General features: G+C 38.7%; 1 protein-coding gene across 3 annotated transcripts; it reads left to right on the top strand.

Moving 5' to 3' along the window:
- Positions 1–6616: 6616 nt before the first annotated feature.
- ARGLU1 (arginine and glutamate rich 1) lies at positions 6617–17756 on the top strand. 3 transcript variants are annotated; one of them, XR_014227467.1, is made up of 4 exons: positions 6617–7247; positions 11806–12031; positions 13900–14468; positions 15735–15794. XR_014227467.1 is itself a non-coding variant. In XM_082304639.1 (4 exons), the coding sequence occupies exons 1-4, from the start codon at positions 6892–6894 to the stop codon at positions 15897–15899; spliced, it is 831 nt and encodes a 276-aa protein (XP_082160765.1). In that variant the 5' UTR covers positions 6617–6891; the 3' UTR covers positions 15900–17756. The 3 variants fall into 3 exon arrangements, 1 of the variants encoding a protein (XP_082160765.1); XM_082304639.1 differs by having other exon boundaries at positions 14385–14468; positions 15735–17756; XR_014227468.1 differs by lacking the exon at positions 15735–15794 and having other exon boundaries at positions 11806–13957; positions 14385–14424.
- Positions 17757–18084: the final 328 nt, after the last annotated feature.

Here is an 18084-nt window from a genome sequence, read left to right as displayed (position 1 = left end):
CTTTGTGATCGATCAGGACAGCCCTGTTCTCGTATTGCTGAAGTCATGGTTATAGCTCTGTGGCAGATTATCAGCTGGGACAATAAAGTCAGCCAGATCACTCATGAAAATACAATTCAGTTTGACCTGCACAATTGCTATCATTGCAGTTTAAAAAACCATCTGCACACAAGTACTACTGATACAATTTAGGAATAAAGGACATGAGGAACAATAATAGAGTCAAACAACACATGCCATAACACTTTCTATGTCTTCCAAAAAGAGTGGAAAGAGGAGACATTCTAATGAAAACTCCTAGAAGGATGGACTTCAAAACGTCTATTTTCTCTCTAGTATTTTATTTCTCTTCAGATCATTATGAAAGACCTCTACAAGTATAGTCTCTCAGCTTTTGCCATTTTAATGAGATTTTCACAAAAACTTAAAAAAAGTATAAAAGCTTCTGTTAAAATTAAACTGTATAATAAAATTGCATCATGCCCAAATGCTTTATTCCTTCAACCTTTAACCTAGCTAGTCAGGGAAATGAATTAATGAATCAACTTGCAAAATGAAGCACTACTTTTGTGAATACAGGAGGCAGAACCTGGCACTCGGAAGACTTCCTGCTAAACTGGCTTGCCCATATAGACAGCATATTTGTCTTACACTTTTTAACAAAACATTTTAGGAAAGTAATAACTGCTATTTTCTGCCCATTAATGTGTGCAAATTTTAATTTTCAAGTTCATCAATTTGCATGGTGGTAAGAAAAAAAAAAAAAGGTTTCATCCGACCTTTTTTTGATAAAATTTTAACAGAATAGCTGTTAACATTCAAAAATGCTTCAGGGCCAATTCCCATTCATTGTTGTAGCATTGATTTAATTTTTAAGTGTAGGTAGGATGCTTTTCCCATACCTGCCACCCTGTTTTTATCATAAACAAGTTGCTTCTTGACTACTTTAAAAAAAAAAGTAATCACTCCCAGTCATTTTCATATCCATACGGAAAAAGTGGTACTGCTAGACATATTAGTGTGCTTAAAGAAATTGGGGGAAAAAAAACAGGAAAAATTCTGGTTACAAATAAAATGCATTACAAATATGCAAAATATTCTGGATATAAAATTTCCACAGCCGGTATTTCATCTAAATAGTTTTTCAAAATTAAACAAGAATTAGGAACTCGTAAAATACACATGCTAACTAGGAGTCACCAAGCCAAGCGGAAATGCTGTACAGGGAGGCGTGGTTGTCGCCCCGTTAAAGCCAAGGTGTCTGAGTCAGCACCGCGAGGGTGGCATCTTCATCTATTTAGGAGCCAAAAATTGGAGTCCTCTCCTGAGGGCAGTGCCTACAGTAGCCTTTGAAGAACTGGGCATGGCTCACCCCTTTGAAACACAGCTGCCGTGGGAGGGGGCATGTTATGCAACAGCCAGGCAGTTGCAGCACCTGCCAAGTTTTGCACTTCAGCTTTGAGGATTAGCGCTGTGTCTTTTCTCATGATTATTTAATAAAATTCAAAACCAGTCTTTTGAATAGAGACTTAAATCCACGGCAAATCTTTCCCCCCCTTCCAGAGTACCACAGTCATTAGGTTACAACCATGTTGCCTCCTGCATCTGAACATGTCTATTTTGTATTTTGTGAAATCCACTTGGTTTCAACTGAGGCAGCAGAAGGGGACTTTGACCCTAACTCACTTCCCACCTTCCTCCAGCCTAGATACTGGCCTGGTGATTAACATACTGTCATGGGAAGGAAGAGACATTGATATGAATGAGGACACACCTGAATCCAATTTTCTTGCTTGTCCAACTAGTCTAACCACTATGCTAATCACTGGATCATGGGCAACCTGGTTTTGAATAAGTGTCCATTGCTACTCTGGTTTGTTTTGTTGTTTGGGTTGTTGGGGGTGGTTTTTTGGGGGTTTTTTGTGTTTTGTTTTTGTTTTTTTTTTTTTTTTTTTTTTTTTTTTAAGGAATTATCCAAGTATTCACATTGGATCAGTCCCTCATGAGGCTTAGATGACACCTCAACTCATTTCTGATTGGCTTAAGTCCCTAATTAAAGATACCGAACACTAGCAATTACTATGAAATCTTTCAGATAAATCAGAATATGCCTACAGAGTTAAAGTAGCTCCATGATTATGCAGCTGCTGAAGAAGGTTGATTGGATTACTGTCCATCTTCAATGAACCAAGTCTTAGCTCCAGATATAAGTACTTGATGTGACATTACATCTGCATACTCCATACAACATCAATGATTTAGAAAAAAATATTCACTATGAGAAAAAGGCATATCATTATGGATACACAGCTTGCAGATCAGTGTCAAGTTGTGTTCAAAACTTACATTCACCACTTCTAATGGTATTCAAGAGCATTGAAAATATATGAATACCAATTCAATGGTATTCACCTATTTAGGACCTAAATTGACTAGGCAATGTGAACAAAGCAAGCAAATGAATGTTCCTTTTCCCTTCTTCCATGCAGAAAGGAGAAAGTAGTCCAAACATTAAAGAAGCGGTAAGTGAAGTTAAATAAAATAAAAATCGTAAAATGTCCTCTGACATTGATAATTAATGTCACTTAAAAATTCCCACGTTGATCATGATTTCGTAATTTCATTTCATTTCTTTTCTAAAACTAAAACCACATGGGAATGAAAATAGATATTGTTTTAAATTAATTTGATTATCATATATCCACACACTAGTCCTGATTACTAAAGCTGTGCCTTTTTTCATATCCAAATTACAAAACACTTTCAACAACATTCTGTATAGTATTGTTCATTTTCCAAGGATATGATTGTCATCTGAACATATGGAAAAGAGGAGTATTTTAGCTAATAACTATACTTATATATACAATCTACCCAGCCTTTCTGTATAGGTTCAATGTGAGAACCCTTTCCATTTATTTAACTTCTCATTGTACGGGGTTTCCTCTCCCGTCTTTCAATTAAACTTTTCCTTCCCTTTTCAAAGGAGTCCTTTGCAACAGCAGTCTTAATGACTTATTCTCTCAAGTTTTAGAAAGAAGACTTCCCCTTCTGCCAACCGTTCCATGCTGCTGCCATGCCTTCCTCACAGCTGTTCTGCCAGTCTTCCAGATGCTTCATCTCCCTACTTCTGCAGCTTAGTAGCTCCCAACTCCACAGCGCTGCTAAAAGAGAAACAGAGCAGCTGACAGAAAATGCATAAGCAAAACAAGCGACATTGGCAATAGGTGTAAATAAAAAAAAAGTTATTAAGTAATACAACTTCCACACCTGCACAGCTTGTGATCTATGTCACATGAATCACAGTGCTGACTCATACTTTAAAAAACCAAACCCTGTATACATAGTTTCTGAGCTTGTAATAAACTCAGGCTGAAATAGCTACTTTGAAAGAATCAACACACATTTAAACCACCTTTTTTTTTTCCTTCCAAGAACTTAGCTCTTCTGCACTACTCCTGCCCTCTTACTATTGTGAGCCAGACTATGCCAGATGACAGTAAATTATATACCAAACACCTTATCCTATTATTCTCTATTGCTTTCTCTGCTTACCCTCCAGAGTTCTTCTGTTTTAAACCTATTACAAAGCTCTTACATCCAGCTGTGACACACTAACACAAACCAAAGTAATCCACCTTTAATCTCCCAAGATTCCTCTTGACCCAGCTAATGACAAAAGCGATGGTGCGAGAGCAGGTATGATCTGGAGATTATCAGAACACTGTATCTCCACAGGGCTACCCCCAAATGCCTACGGGTTGAGAGATTTGATGTGATGACAGTAGCCTCAGTAAAGAAGGGTGAGGTGCTTCAATTATGCCACCATTTGCCTGTCAAATAAGGTGTTTTCCAACTCTAAGGCAACCGTTTTAAGAAGCAAATTATGCATTTCAATATACTGAGATATATTAAAATGGAGAAAAATAATGCAAAAACACAAGAGTGCATATAAATGAAGTATGGCTACCAAACCATGGACAATACACAGATTTACATGTGATTAAAAACTCAAAAATCCTAGTATTATTTAATCCAGAAAAAGTTACACGAGTTTAACCAAATATTGAAAATTTTGAAAGGGAACTGACATGGGAAGTGACCATCTTCTTTTTCAATTAACTGAAAACAAGAAATGATATCATTTAATGAAACAAGGTTCTTAAATTTAGAATTTATTAAAACTTCCTTTTGGTACTGTAATTCCATATCAATTGTAATTACACTTGGGGGGAAAAATCCTAACTATTAATATTTTATTACTATTAAGCTAGGAAAAATAAGGTGATAGGATAAAAAAACCCTAGCAAATTTCAAAGTAAAAAAGAAATCACAGACAGGAATGTTCTTCTACCAACTTGTCAGCTCTCAGGAATGTATTTTTTAAGAGGAAAAGGAGCTTTTTCCAGAATTTAGTCCTCATAAATAACAAAGCAAACGGACTAATGACCTTAACCTAGTATAGGTATTAAAAAATCTCATGCTCTTATTGGAGTTTTAAAAAAAAAAAAACTGAGATGGAGCAATACAATAATGGACAGGGAAAAATTATTTCATTCACTATATTATATAATTTCTTCATTCGTCACAATCTATCATCATTAATTGTTCTCATAAAATATTGTATATTGCATTTTATAATTCTGATGAATCAATATTACTAAATAGGAATAGAATTATTCAAATTGATATTTCTGCTAAAAATAGGTTCTGTTAACAGTGATTTACCAAGGAGAAAACTCAGCTTATGGTGAATATTTAAAAAAATCATTTATACTTATAACTGACTGTTAAACAACTAGTGATGTCCTTTTTTTTTTTTTCTCTCCTCCCTTCTGCATTCCAGCTAAGGTTTGGTACATCCAATATGGAATGTAGTACTAATAAAACTATGACAGAACTTTTAATCAGAACCTGTTGCATCATACGAACTTAAAAGCTCCAGTACTGAATTGTAGACAAGTTGCTGTAGAAATTATGCCAGCTGGAAACTCACCTGCCAGGTTCGGAGCTAAAAGGTCTGACTGTCAACTTCCTTAAGTTACCTGTTGCATGAACTTCCCCAGGGCTAGAAATAAACAAGTGCTCCCAGGGTCTGTGACTCGAATTCCTGCCATGCAGGTTTCACAATGTCCATTACTCTGCTGTTACTTGCAAACTGGTCTGTCAGAAAGATGCTTCAATTTTATTTATTTTTGGTACTAATTAGAGTAAGTCTGAATTTCAAAATAAGAAAGTTCCCCTTCACAAAAAAGAAGGCAAGTCAGTCAGACAAAAGAATTACATGAGAAGACCTTTAGATGAGATTGGATTTTGTCCAGTGACTAAAGGAATGTTTTGTAAAATGTACCTATTAAACTTACTAAAAATGCAGACCTGTTTTAAAAAAGATCCCAAATTGTGAAAGATATCAAGGATCTAATTGCCACTAAAAGTAAAGAGCAGGCTTAACTATCTATAGCTTGCACCAGTTCATCTGAAATCAAGAATAACATCAGTTGCAAATTTTGTTATGGCAGAAGAGACTAATAATTCCATGGCAGAACCGGGATAAAAATCTCATACACAGACACCTACTGAATCACTAGTTCATGCTCTCCGCCTGACCTGAAGCTGCTTCCTTTGCCTACATACCTGTTGTTAACAAAGGACAATAACGTGTACAGGTAAACTCACCCTAAATACAGTCAGAACACCCATTCGTTGTGCCAGGTTAGAGATTAGCTATAATAAAATAGATCCCAGTAACTATGTGGTTCAACAGAGTACTCAGAAAAACTAATTTTCACAATTTATTAGGAAGTTTAAATGTTTTTCGTAACTTCCTTAATCTGCAGTAATAGATTCCCTCTGTCCCCTCTATGTCAAAACAAAAAAAAACACAAACAAAAAAAACCAAACAAAAACCCAAACAAAACACCCAACAAAGAAAAAAAAAACACAGCTTGAAAAAACTTCAATTAAAGGAAAACGTAGTAGTTCCTCCTCTGCGGAGCACCTGGGCGCTGGCCGCGGGGCTGCCGCCCCCCGGACAGGGCACCGCAGGGAAACCGGCCGCGGAGGACCCCACGGACGGAGCGCTCCCGCGGGCAGCCCTTGCGCCGCAAAGGTGGGAGACCGGGGAAACATCCCCCGCCGGCACCGCACCTACTGGCCTGGCCCTCGGACGCTTCCCGAGGCGGCCTCCCGGGCGAGATGGGCCTCCACACGCCTCAAGTCCCCCTCACCGTCCCCTCCTAGACTTCCCCCGGCCACACACGCGCGCGCACACCGGGGATCTTTAAGAGGCCGCGCTCACCGCGGCCGGGCCGAAGCCCCCCTGCACTAACGGCAAGTACAGCGCCACTGCTGGGGGCGCCGGCGAGCGGGGCAGCTCCCAGGCCACCCGCGGACTCCCGAAAGCCTCACCCCGGCCCCTCAGCCGCCCCGGTCCCAAATAACCTCCCCGAAACGCCTCCGCCGGCGGCGCCCGCCGCGCGCATGCGCGGAGTGGAAGCGCTGCCTGACGGGGCTTCCTCCTGGAGCGGCGCTTCCCATTGGTTGTCGAACATTACCGAGTGCTTTCGTGCTCCTCCGGCGCGGCGCCGGAGGCGGAGGTGGGGGGGAGGGGGAGTAAACGGCTCGAGCGCGGCGCGGTGCATTGTGGGGCGGAAGAGGAGAGTCACCGCTCTGCTAGGGCCGCCATCTTGCCTGCGTCCGGACTTGCTCCCGCTGTCGGGGCCTGCTCCTTCTCCTCGCAGCGCAAAGCAGCGGGAAGGGAGAGGACGAGGGTCCCGCCCGGGCGGGGCTGATGCGCGCAGAGCCTCCCCGCACCTCTTTCGGGCGCCGCTAGCGAAGGGGGCGGGGGTGGTCGGGCGGTCGCCGGCGCGGCCTCTCCTCTCCTCTGCCGGGATGGGTCGGTCCCGCAGCCGGAGCTCCTCCCGCTCCAAGCACACCAAGAGCTCCAAGCACAACAAGAAGAACCGGAGCCGATCGCGGTCGCGCTCCCGGGAGAAGGAGCGGGCGCGGAAGCGCTCCAAGTCCCGGGAGAGCAAGCGGAACCGGCGCCGCGAGTCCCGGTCCCGCTCCCGCTCCAACACAGCCCCCTCCTCCCGCCGCGACCGGGAGCGGGAGCGCGATCGCGCCTCCTCCCCGCCCGACCGCATCGACATCTTCGGGCGCACGGTGAGCAAGCGCAGCAGCCTGGACGAGAAGCAGAAGCGGGAGGAGGAGGAGAAAAAAGCGGAGTTCGAGCGGCAGCGGAAAATGTGAGCCCCGGGCCTGGGCTGGGGGCGGCAGGGGGCGGCGGCGGGGGGGGCGAGGGGCAGGGGGAGGGCAGGAGGTGCTCCTCGCCCGGGTCCCTTTCTCTCCGCGCCTTCCTCCTCCAGACCAGGGCCGTCTGCGACTGGGGGAAAGGCGTTTAGGCCCTCGCTGAGGCCTCGCTTCTGCCCGTTTTCCCGCCATCCTTCCCCTCCCTCAAGCCTGGCTGCCTCCGGTGCCTTCGGAGCCGCCTGCTCGGGGTGCCAGGCTGCCGCCCCGCCCGCTCGCTCTGCCCGCTTCCCTTCGGCCGCCGCTCCCCTGCGCTGCGCTTACGCTCCTCTCTGCGGAGGAGGCCCCGCGGCCCGCAGGCTTTGTGCGGCGCTGCCACACTGCCCGCCCCTCCCCTTTTTTTGCGTGGAGCTTCTTGTTCCGCGTCCAGCGGAGGCATCTGGAGCTGCTCGGCGTAGGGTTTTAAGAGATACTCTACGACGGCTATATTATCGTTGAGGGTTTTTTTAAATTTTCTTGCCAAATGGGACAGTGAGATCCGGTGATTCGTTTCATTTGAAACCTTTTCCTTTTTCAGTTTTCGTTATGGGGAATGCGGTTATTTACGAAGTCTACAGAGATAGATAAATTCTGTTTTAAAAAACGTTGGATGTGCGTTAAGGTGTTTAGCAATATTGTTAAGTTATGAGAGAGACCTTTACACAGCAGAGATAACAACGGTTTTAACCATTGTGATAAAGTGATTCTTGTTACTTGAATGTTACCCTCGCTCATTGGACGCTGAATCCAGAAGTAGTAGTTGTTTGTACGGGTGAAGCCAACTAGTTCTGTTAATTCTCAGGTGGAGCTTTCAGTTTTATTTCAGTGATGTTGTTCTAATGAAATATTAATTGTAGTTCGGTAGGCTTGATCATCCTGAGTTGTCACTTTCATTTTTGTTTGTTGGTAATCTCCTTTGCTAACTTCAGAATTTGACAGCAACATCATCAAAAACTTGCATGGTAACACAAACACACGTGAAAATGTTGAAGGCTTTCGGAGTTATTTACCCTAATTTTTCAGTTTATAATTTTACTCGGTACCTAAATTGATAAGAATATTCCATGCGTATCTGGGAAGAAGGATTGGAATGTGCTTAACAATTTGACAATACAGTGAATAGCGTATCTTAGTATACTGGAGCTATTTTAGTTCATATGTATTCTTTTAAATATTATGTAAATGGGTTTAAAGATTGAAGAGAGAGAACATGACACAAAAAATAAATATTATCTAACTTAAAATATTAAATGGTGTTAGTCTTAGTGGAGAATTTTATGGTTAGCCTATGTCCAGGCTTTAAAAGTTGAGAGAGGATCTTTCAAGTGCCTGTGGAAAATGAAGTGTTTATAATCTTTAAATAAGACATCTAAAATATTTGATCACCTTTTTTTGCCATGGAGTGCTCAAATTGAAACTGAATGAAGTTCATTCAGTAGTTCATTCATTAACATTAGATGTAGCGACATACATTTCAATTATTTTCTGCAGTAAGTTTTCTGTATAAGTTAGCTTTGAAATTTTAGAATACTCATGAAGTCTGTATAGGAGGAGTATGACATTTGAGTGATATTGGCAACAGAATAGTAAACTCCTGAGGGAGAAGCAGTATTGGAAAAGATTTGGTATAGATTTTGATACTTCTAGAATACACTTTAAATTTCAAAAAGAAAAGGCAAAAAAACTTAATAGAGTAGAAAACTATGGTATTTGAATAAGTCATCTGTAAACTGTGTTATATATGTTGGTATATACTCATGTTAGTGAAGGAAAGAAGTACTTCTCTTGCTAACTGAATTAACTAGTGGACAGTTCATATATTGAAAGTGACTTTCTTCTTCTCGTGTCTGTTCAAATCCTAACTGCTGCTTTTTCCTGTAATGCTAGTTTTCTGTAAAGGCCTTGCAAATATGACTTTTTTTTTTCCTCAGAAATCTGCTGAAATCTAAGCAGCTTCTTTTCTGCAGATTTTATAAAATTACTCTTTAAGGAGGAAATGGAACATACTAAAAATATTTTTACATTAATGACTTGTCTGTTTCTCTGGAGTCATGGCTCAGTAGGTCAGGATGATAAACTTACACCTATAAATAAAATACTGTAAGTTCATGTGACTTAAAAAGAATAATGAATAGTTAGTATAAACTACAGAATAAATCATTGAAATTTATACCTGTGTTTATAATTTGATTTTCTTGATAAACTCAAAGCCATTGATTTGAATTATATTATTTTTAGCCATAGGCACAAGTTGGTCTTATACATTAACTTTGAGAATAAATTTTTACTTTATTCTATTTCACTTCTTTCTAGTGTTTCAAGAAATGTGGTTGCTTACACTTAACAGTTATTATATATTTGTAATATTGTCATAGCCTATGAATGTGAAAAGGTATATTTGCTTGGTTTGGTTAAATTTGAATGGAATTTGTTGGGGTGAGAAGAATGAAACGTGTGCAGGCAGAGTGCTTAATTTGAGTACATCATCAATTGCTGAGGATATTTGAAAACTTACTTCAGACTTGAGTGTCAGGGGTTTTTTTTATAACTAGGTACTATCTTTATTCAATTAGATAACTTTTATTCTAGATTTCCGTAGTGTTAAACGTAAAGCTGAAGTAGTTGAATAAAACACGTGAATTTGAGCTTTCTGAAAAAATGATTTCCGTAGAACAGCCTATTATGTAGTGGTAAGCTGTATCTACAGGGCGGTGAGAGTACTCGCTGCTGAATAAATACCCTTAAGAGGAAAGAAAAACTTTTAAAAGTAAAAGGCCACTTTGTATATAAAGAGTGTTTAACAATTTGTCTTTTAAACTTTTGACCCCTCCCCCACCTTCCATCCAAAAGGAATGGTAGGTAGTAGTGGCTTGGCAGCAACACACTAACAGAATGGAGTTGATGCATTTCTCTGGATGGTGGTGGTTTTGGTTTTTTGTTTTTCTGAAAATATTGCCTCAAGATGTATTGTGTCGCTTTAGGAAAAGTGAATGCTGGCCTAATGTGTCACTGAATAAGTTTGCTATCTCTTGAGGAATGGAAGAATAAAATTTGTGTTCTCGGGCTGAACATTTAAGTTGGGGGTTCCAGAACTTTTTACTGAAGGAGATAGACTATCCATTGTGTTCAGCACACTTTTGAAAAGAATATACATGAACAGGGGGAATTTGGAAGCCTTTCACCTTTCATGTTTGTCTAGATTGGTAATCCATACTTTGTTATCTCCTATTGCATGTTAGCAAATTGTACACTGGGAAATCTAAAATTTAGTAAATCCTGTAACATTTTTTCTTTTTTTCATTTTTTCTTTTTTTTTTAGTCAAAGTTGGGTTTATGTCTCTCAATAGAAGTACGGTAGGAAAATGCAAACCTTATGAAAATGACAGCGTGTTAGGATATTACAACAGTAGTTGTTATTGTAAATCATGGATTTCTGGTGCTGACAGGCCGGAAGATAAGTTTATAAGATTGTTCCATACTTCACAGAATACTTAAAATGAAAGTTCGGTTTCAAGGTTAGAAAAGAACAACCTTCTCCCCAAAGCCCATAATAATTCTAAATAAATAGTATTATAAGAAACATAGTTGTACAGAATTCACTTTTGTTGATCTTTGGATATCTAATTGGTATATTGTACTAGTGATTACTACCTGGAAGTGGTTTGTTTTTTTTTTTTTTCCTGCGCTTGGTAATAAACCTGTGAATTGACCTAGTCTTTTTGTATCCTTTTTAATGAAAACGTAAAACAGAGATCAGGCTAATTGATAATGCTGCTGCTAAACAAAAGTAAAGACAAGAAGACATTTGAAAATACTTCCAAAATTCAGAACACGGAAAACTGTAAAGGTTGCAAGATTTATTTAGCACTTGGTATATTTTATTTTGGATAACTAGAGTAGAAATAGAGTGCTGCAATAAAGAAGTTAAGGAGACCTGAAGTATTTGAAACTTGATAAGGTATATTATTAGATAACTAGATTAGAGAAACAACACCTGGAGTTCTTACTAAAATACTCAAATTACAGATTTTATTGCTTCTATCTTCTATTTTAGTTATTAGAGATTAGTTTGGTGCCTCTGAGGTGGTGGCTTTAAGACAAGATTTTACAAGATATTATTGCAACACGTGGCTTAAAATTCAAGTTCCTGAAGGGTGAAAGATGGCCAAAGATGGGGGATGTCTCCCTCCCCCCCCTCTTTTTTTCTTTTTTTCCCTAAAAATGATCAAGAAGTAGTATGGTAAAGTGTCGTATTAAGCTTGGTGTCTTGAGATATGGAGAGATGCTATATATGGTGTGGTCTGAATGAGTTCCCTGGGCTAGGAACACTGGTTGCCTGAATATTCACTTTTCCTTAAATGTAGGGCAAAACATTCTTTAAATATATGATCTGTCTGTCTAAGAAGGTTAAAAAGTTGATTCAGTAGCGTGGCTGATGCTGTGCATTTGCAAGAGTTCGTTTCAATGCAACCATTCTTCATTGATTAAAAAGGTAATCCTCGTGTTTGCATTTTCTAGTCGTCAACAGGAAATTGAAGAGAAGCTTATAGAGGAAGAAACTGCTCGAAGAGTGGAAGAGCTTGTGGCTAAACGTGTAGAAGAAGAGTTGGAGAAAAGGAAGGATGAGATTGAGCGAGAGGTTCTCCGCAGGGTGGAGGAGGCTAAGCGCATCATGGAAAAACAGTTGCTCGAAGAACTCGAGCGACAGCGACAAGCTGAACTTGCAGCACAAAAAGCCAGAGAGGTAACGCTCGGTCGTTTGGAAAGTAGAGACAGTCCATGGCAAAACTTTCAGTGTCGGTTTGTGCCTCCTGTTCGGTTCAGAAAGAGATGGAATACAGCAAATCTAATTCCCTTCTCGTATAAACTTGCATTGCTGCGAAACTTAATTTCTAGCCTATTCAGAGGAGCTCACTGATACTTAAAACAGTTATTCTCCTAAAACCTGAACAAGGATACTTGATTTTTAATGGAACTGACCTACATATTTCATAATTGTTTGAAACTTTTGCCATGGCTGCAGGATTTATCAGCGGTCCTTTCATTTTTGGGGAAGGGTATTGAAAATCTGTAATTATGTATCCTTCATTTGTTTCATTTTGTTTACCTAGACTGTAAGAGGCTTTTGCCTTCAGTCAGGCAAAAAGCAGGGTCCAGCAGTGAGCTGCAGTACCTGTCTTTAACAAATAGGTTTCTTACTCTTCATTTAAAATGAACATTTTCCTTGAGCATACATTGGACTAATTCTGGGACTTCGAGCATAAGCCCATCCACGTCTTCACGGAGGATCTATGACCAAATCATTATATCAATTTTTAATAACTACTAACAACTCCTTTTTTTTTCCCTAGAAGTTATAAAAGAGCAGGTTGCCCTTGTCTGAAGTCAAGCTGAACATGTGACTTGGGTTTTTGGTTTTGTTTTTTCTTTTTTTTTTTTTTTAATCAGCAGCTGGAGCAGAAGCTGAAAATGTCTTTCTGAGACAGTAATTTGCTACTAAAGGCTTTGATGCCTGCCTGCACCAATCATTCCAGGATCCAGAAATTTCAAGACAAACTTTAAACTGTAAAGGAAATTTGTGCTAAGTAGTCATAAGTCTCAAATGCCTTTTTCACTCTGTACCTCCTACACAGTTTATTTTAAATTAATATTTCAATTGGCTTACAAAAGAAAAGACAGTAGCAATGAAGCTTTCCCCTTCATCCTCAATGTGACTTGTCTGTCACATAATATCTTTAAATTAAAAACAAAAAAAACCAGAACACTGAGTTACAACAAATATTAAGAATGTAAATTACACTTGTTTTGCAAATTAAAACCTTAACTATGAAGGAATTGAAGTTGAATTTAGATGTCTATAGTCAGCAAATGCTTCATGTATAGAGGTTTTCATTTGATCAGATGGATGACTTTTTTTTTTTTTTTTTAAAGTATTTTTGCTATTGTCAATGTGATGTGAAGAAGTCACATCAGTTCTTTATAACACAGAACAAACTTCCATGCCTGGAGTGAAGTGTGCTAGCTAGTAGCTGGTTACTAGTCATAGTAAGAAGTTTTCTCTTCGTATGCTTGCTTTGTTCGTATTAACTTTTTTTTCTTACACAGACACAAACCTCTGGCTAACTTTAAATCTTCCAAATATTAAAATAATTCGGATATATATTACGTGAACTGAAACACCTCAAAAACTTTCACGCAGTCTTCATATTTGAGTTGCATAACAGAGTTCCATAAAATTCACCAAGAAAACAACAATTACAAGGCTTTATTTCCTGATCTTGCCTTCCCTGGACTCCTGAATTCCAAGTTCAGACTGCAAATGACAGTTTCAGCTGTCTTAAAATTGTCAAAATATTGAATGTTAAGTCCATTCTGCCCATGAAAGAAGCCCATAGCTCCATGAAGTATGGATTACCATTTGTATTTTTCACTAACAGTAAATGTATTTTTCTTATTAATTGTTTGCCTTAGGAATGATTTACATATTTTTGTTCCTTCTTATCATAAACATCTGCATTCCTCAGCTCAGCCTTCCTTGTATGTTGTTTCTTTATAAATGGTTGAGCTGCTGATGCAGGTATTGCCAAGCTAACAGTACAAATCATTTTAAAGAGGAAGCTGGCGCGTATGGCAGCCGAGGAGCACACTCTGCAGGACACTGGACAAGACAGTAAATATTCAACTTTTAATGCTGATTAAAGGAGTATAGGTAAAGAATACGTAGGTATACTTAATTGGTGAGACAAACTATTCACTTTATTTATATTTTCTATATTACTTTTTAATTTGGTAAATACTATCCAGTTTTTGTAGTTGTCCTTGTTGATTTGTGTGATATTAAAATTCTAGTAATAAATTGTCAGGATTCTATGATTAGGGAGGGTTTAGTTGGTTGCTGTTTGGACTGGGCGGGATGATTTAAATTGAGTACTAGAAACCAGTTTTAGTGGCTGCACAATTTACCGTTGTGAGACAAAATAGGTGGCTGTAAAGCTGCCACTTTAAGTCAGTTCACAGAAGAATTCTGAGAAAGATTAGTGAACATGCAGAAATTAATATTTTACTTTACTAACATCTTGCCCTGTCCTCCCCTTTAGGAAGAAGAGCGTGCAAAGCGTGAGGAACTAGAGCGAATACTAGAAGAGAATAATCGAAAAATTGCAGAAGCACAAGCTAAACTGGTATGTGAAGATGTAGTTAACAGTTCTGTGGGGGAATACAGGTCCCTCTGCCTGATTTGCAACACAATTAAAATAAACAAATTGACCCTTTCTGGAGTTTAACTTGTCTATTGCCGGTTATGTCAGTAGCGTTGCTCTCCTTCCCTTGAGCGTGAGAGACCAGACCCTTAGCAGTAATGCTAGTCTGAAAAAATAGTTCAGGTGCAGTTAATTTAGAGGAAGATAGCTGCCTTCAGAATTTAAAAAGTTCATTTTTAACTGTATCTCACAGGGAAGGTTGAAGTAAGTTTGCAAACATGTTCAGAACTTCTAGAACAGAAGTGACTAATTCCGTTCTTTTGAGCAGGACAAGTACAAACTGGATTTGAGACTAGTATAATGTTGTTATACAAGTGCTGAAAGGGACTTTCAGCATAAGCTTAAGATGTCTAAATTATGAAAGTCTAGCTTATGTTGGTCTCCAAGCCTATTTAAGCAGGTGCCTGCCTCATGAGAACGTTCACTATGATTTAGCTGATCATAATCAACTAATGATAAGCCAAACTCAGCTGCTTCTAAATCCCGACTGAACTCTATCGGTTTCAGTTACCCAAGTAATTGCACCTTTTTCAGGTATAGATGATGCTTATTAAAACTTCGTTTGAACTAAATCTGCTTTAGATCTCTTTCTGTTTTACCCTTTTCCCAAACTCATATGGTGGAAATGGGCCAAATAGAAAATTCCAAGTATTAACTAACGTAATGAACAAAACAAGCACCTTTAGAAGACCATTGGAAGAGCCGTAAGAAACATAAGTCAGTATAAGGATTGACTTGTTACAAATCAAGTAAAGATGGTTTTGAATCAGGAAAGGGTTTTAAATGGGTTTTGGAGCGGGGAGACCTCTGTTTGAAGGTCTGTTGCTTCATTATATTCTGCTTTCATCTGACACGTGACAGGCGTCAGGGGAACTTCTCTATATGTACACTGACTTCCTTAATTGAAATGTAATGTGTTGTTTGCAAAGCAATGCTGAGAAACATTGCATGTAAGCACTCAAGATTTCGGTGCATTAGCTGTAAAAAATTTTCAGTGTTTCTTCTAAACGCAATTCAAATAACCATTTTATAAACAGTTTCACTGAAACCAACTATGGCATCTAGCTCAGGTAGAACTGCTTACATAACTATGCAGGATTGGACCTGTTTGGAAGTTAATACGGACTTGTAAATTGCTTTTATGACTACAAAATATGCTGGCCTAAATTCTACCATTTTCATATATAGGCTGAAGAACAATTGAAAATTGTTGAAGAACAAAGAAAGATTCATGAGGAGAGGATGAAACTAGAACAAGAGAGACAACGTCAGCAAAAGGAAGAGCAAAAAATTATCCTGGGCAAAGGAAAGTCTAGGCCAAAACTGTCCTTCTCACTAAAAAGCCAGGATTAAATTGCAACTCTGAACTCTTAAAAGAAAAAAAAAAAAGAAACAAACAGAAAAAACAACAAAAAACTTTGTATGGTAGCTTCATGTTGAAGTGTTTTTTTTTTTTCTCTCAATTTTTTTTTTTGTCTTTTTTGAAAGTCTGGAAAGTTAGCTTGTTCTAATAGGGGCTGTGCTCTGCAATTCTTATTTTTTTTTTTTTTTTTTTTTTAAATTCCATTAAGTTAAACCCTTATCAGATCATTGTTGCCTTTTAGAGGGTAATCTGTTCTCATCAATTTTGTTTCTGTATTAGTGGTCTGAAACAGATCAGGTCACTTTATGAATTGTGGATGATCTGATAAGGTTTTACTGACCTACTCATCAGAGTTTGACTCTGATAATTGACAGAACTTATACTGGGTATTGCTGACTTTTAATTTTTTTTTTTTTTTAAAGTCAGTAAATACATGAGTAAATTGCCATAGTATTACTGGACCTCTGTGGTTTATTGTTAAATCAGTGTCCTATGATACTGTCCCATTGTTGCGCTTGATGTTCCTGATACAGGTAAGGAAATAGTTTGTCATTTCTGCTATGAATACATAGAGAGAGTTCAGTATTGTCTCTGTTAGATTTGTTTTTATTACATTGACAGCATTCAACCAGCGTTCCCCATTGTGTAAATAAACCAATTTGCTGAATAAAGTGAAAGTCTTAAATTCATATGTTTAAGTAAATTTTTTTAGTACACTTCTATAAACAGCTCTAAGAGTGACAATTCACATTATTAAATTCAAGACTGTAGTGGTATTTTTTTTTAATTTTGCTTTAAACTGTTGTGGCTTCTCCTACTTATAATGCAGAATTACACACAATACAAAATCCCTGCAGTTGTGAATGTTTTTGATGGCTGCTGCTGTTTTCATGAATGTTGGTTTTTATTCTGACAGAGACTTATTTCAGCTGTAGTATCATGTTTAAACAGCTGTTTGGCTTACTGCACCCAGATCAATACTTCGATATCTAATCCCCTTCAGTTCACCTCATAATATAGTATGTTGTATAAGTTAAGGTCATTTCCATATAATGAATCTGATGGATCCTAAAGGACTTTAAAAGTGGAAGGTTTTTTCCCAAAGGACTGGACGGCTAGCATACTTGAAGTGAAAAACAGAAAGTGAGATTCTGTCTAAATATATTGTTTTAGCCAGAAACCAACTGTTATTCATATACAGATCTTGAATGTTATCCATTTATATATACAGGTTTTATTTTGAAAAATGAAACTACAGATTGAAAACTATATATAAAAGTCCCCTTTTTGTATATAATTCTTCTACCAAAACCTGGATTACTATAGCTTGTCCAGTTCTAAAACTTTCTTTTTCCTGTCGGTATGCAACATCTGTAGTAACCGTAAAATGAAAGTTACCAGCAGTTGCCTGAGCATTTGAATGTCACTGGACAAAGTTGGAAATAATTTTGATATTCCCAAAGGATCTGGTTCTGTAGATTTGGCAAATTAAATATGGGAGCAAGTTGAGTGTGCCACTGAAAGCAGTATTCAACGTGCTTTGTATGAAACGTGGGCTGGGGGCAGACTGATGTGTATCGCTTTGTCCAGTATGTCAAAAAAAATGTGAAGACAGTAAAATACCTACACTATTACTGTACTTAAATTTGTCTATATATTGTATTACAAAAGAAGGTTGAAGGTTGCCTAATGCATAAAAACAAAAGCTGAAGCCAAATAAATCATGTACATGACCTGTTGGCAGGAGCAGGCTGTATTTAAAGCTCAACTGATACCTGTATTTCTAAAACAGAAAACATCCCCTGTTCCCTTATGAGAAACAAGCTATTAAAAGTCAATACTCAAAACAGACCTATGCATTTTTGTTTCCTCTTCTAAAAGCAAGAAGCTAAGTTCTCGTACATGCAGCTGTGGTATCAAACATTTTGTTCTGCATCACTAATTTGCTGCTAAATCGTAGCGTTTGTTCTTTACACTTCACATGGCATAGGCTTGGAGTTTGAGAGGTTATTTTCAGTCGCACCTTGAGGACTACTGTGTGGACAAAATGTCCAGTCACAATTAGATTGCCCCTTCTGCCCTTCCACACCTCCCTACCTGTGTTTCCTTCCCCCTGCCCTCAAAAAAGGAAAAACAGCTACATATTTCTTTTTGTTGTTGTTCTTGGGGCAGAAG

This window comes from Platalea leucorodia (assembly GCF_965183815.1).
Source record: "Platalea leucorodia genome assembly, chromosome: 2".
Taxonomy (NCBI): domain Eukaryota; kingdom Metazoa; phylum Chordata; class Aves; order Pelecaniformes; family Threskiornithidae; genus Platalea; species Platalea leucorodia.
The sequence above is the reverse complement of the archived record's forward strand: the minus strand, read 5'-3'. Positions and strand labels throughout refer to the sequence as shown.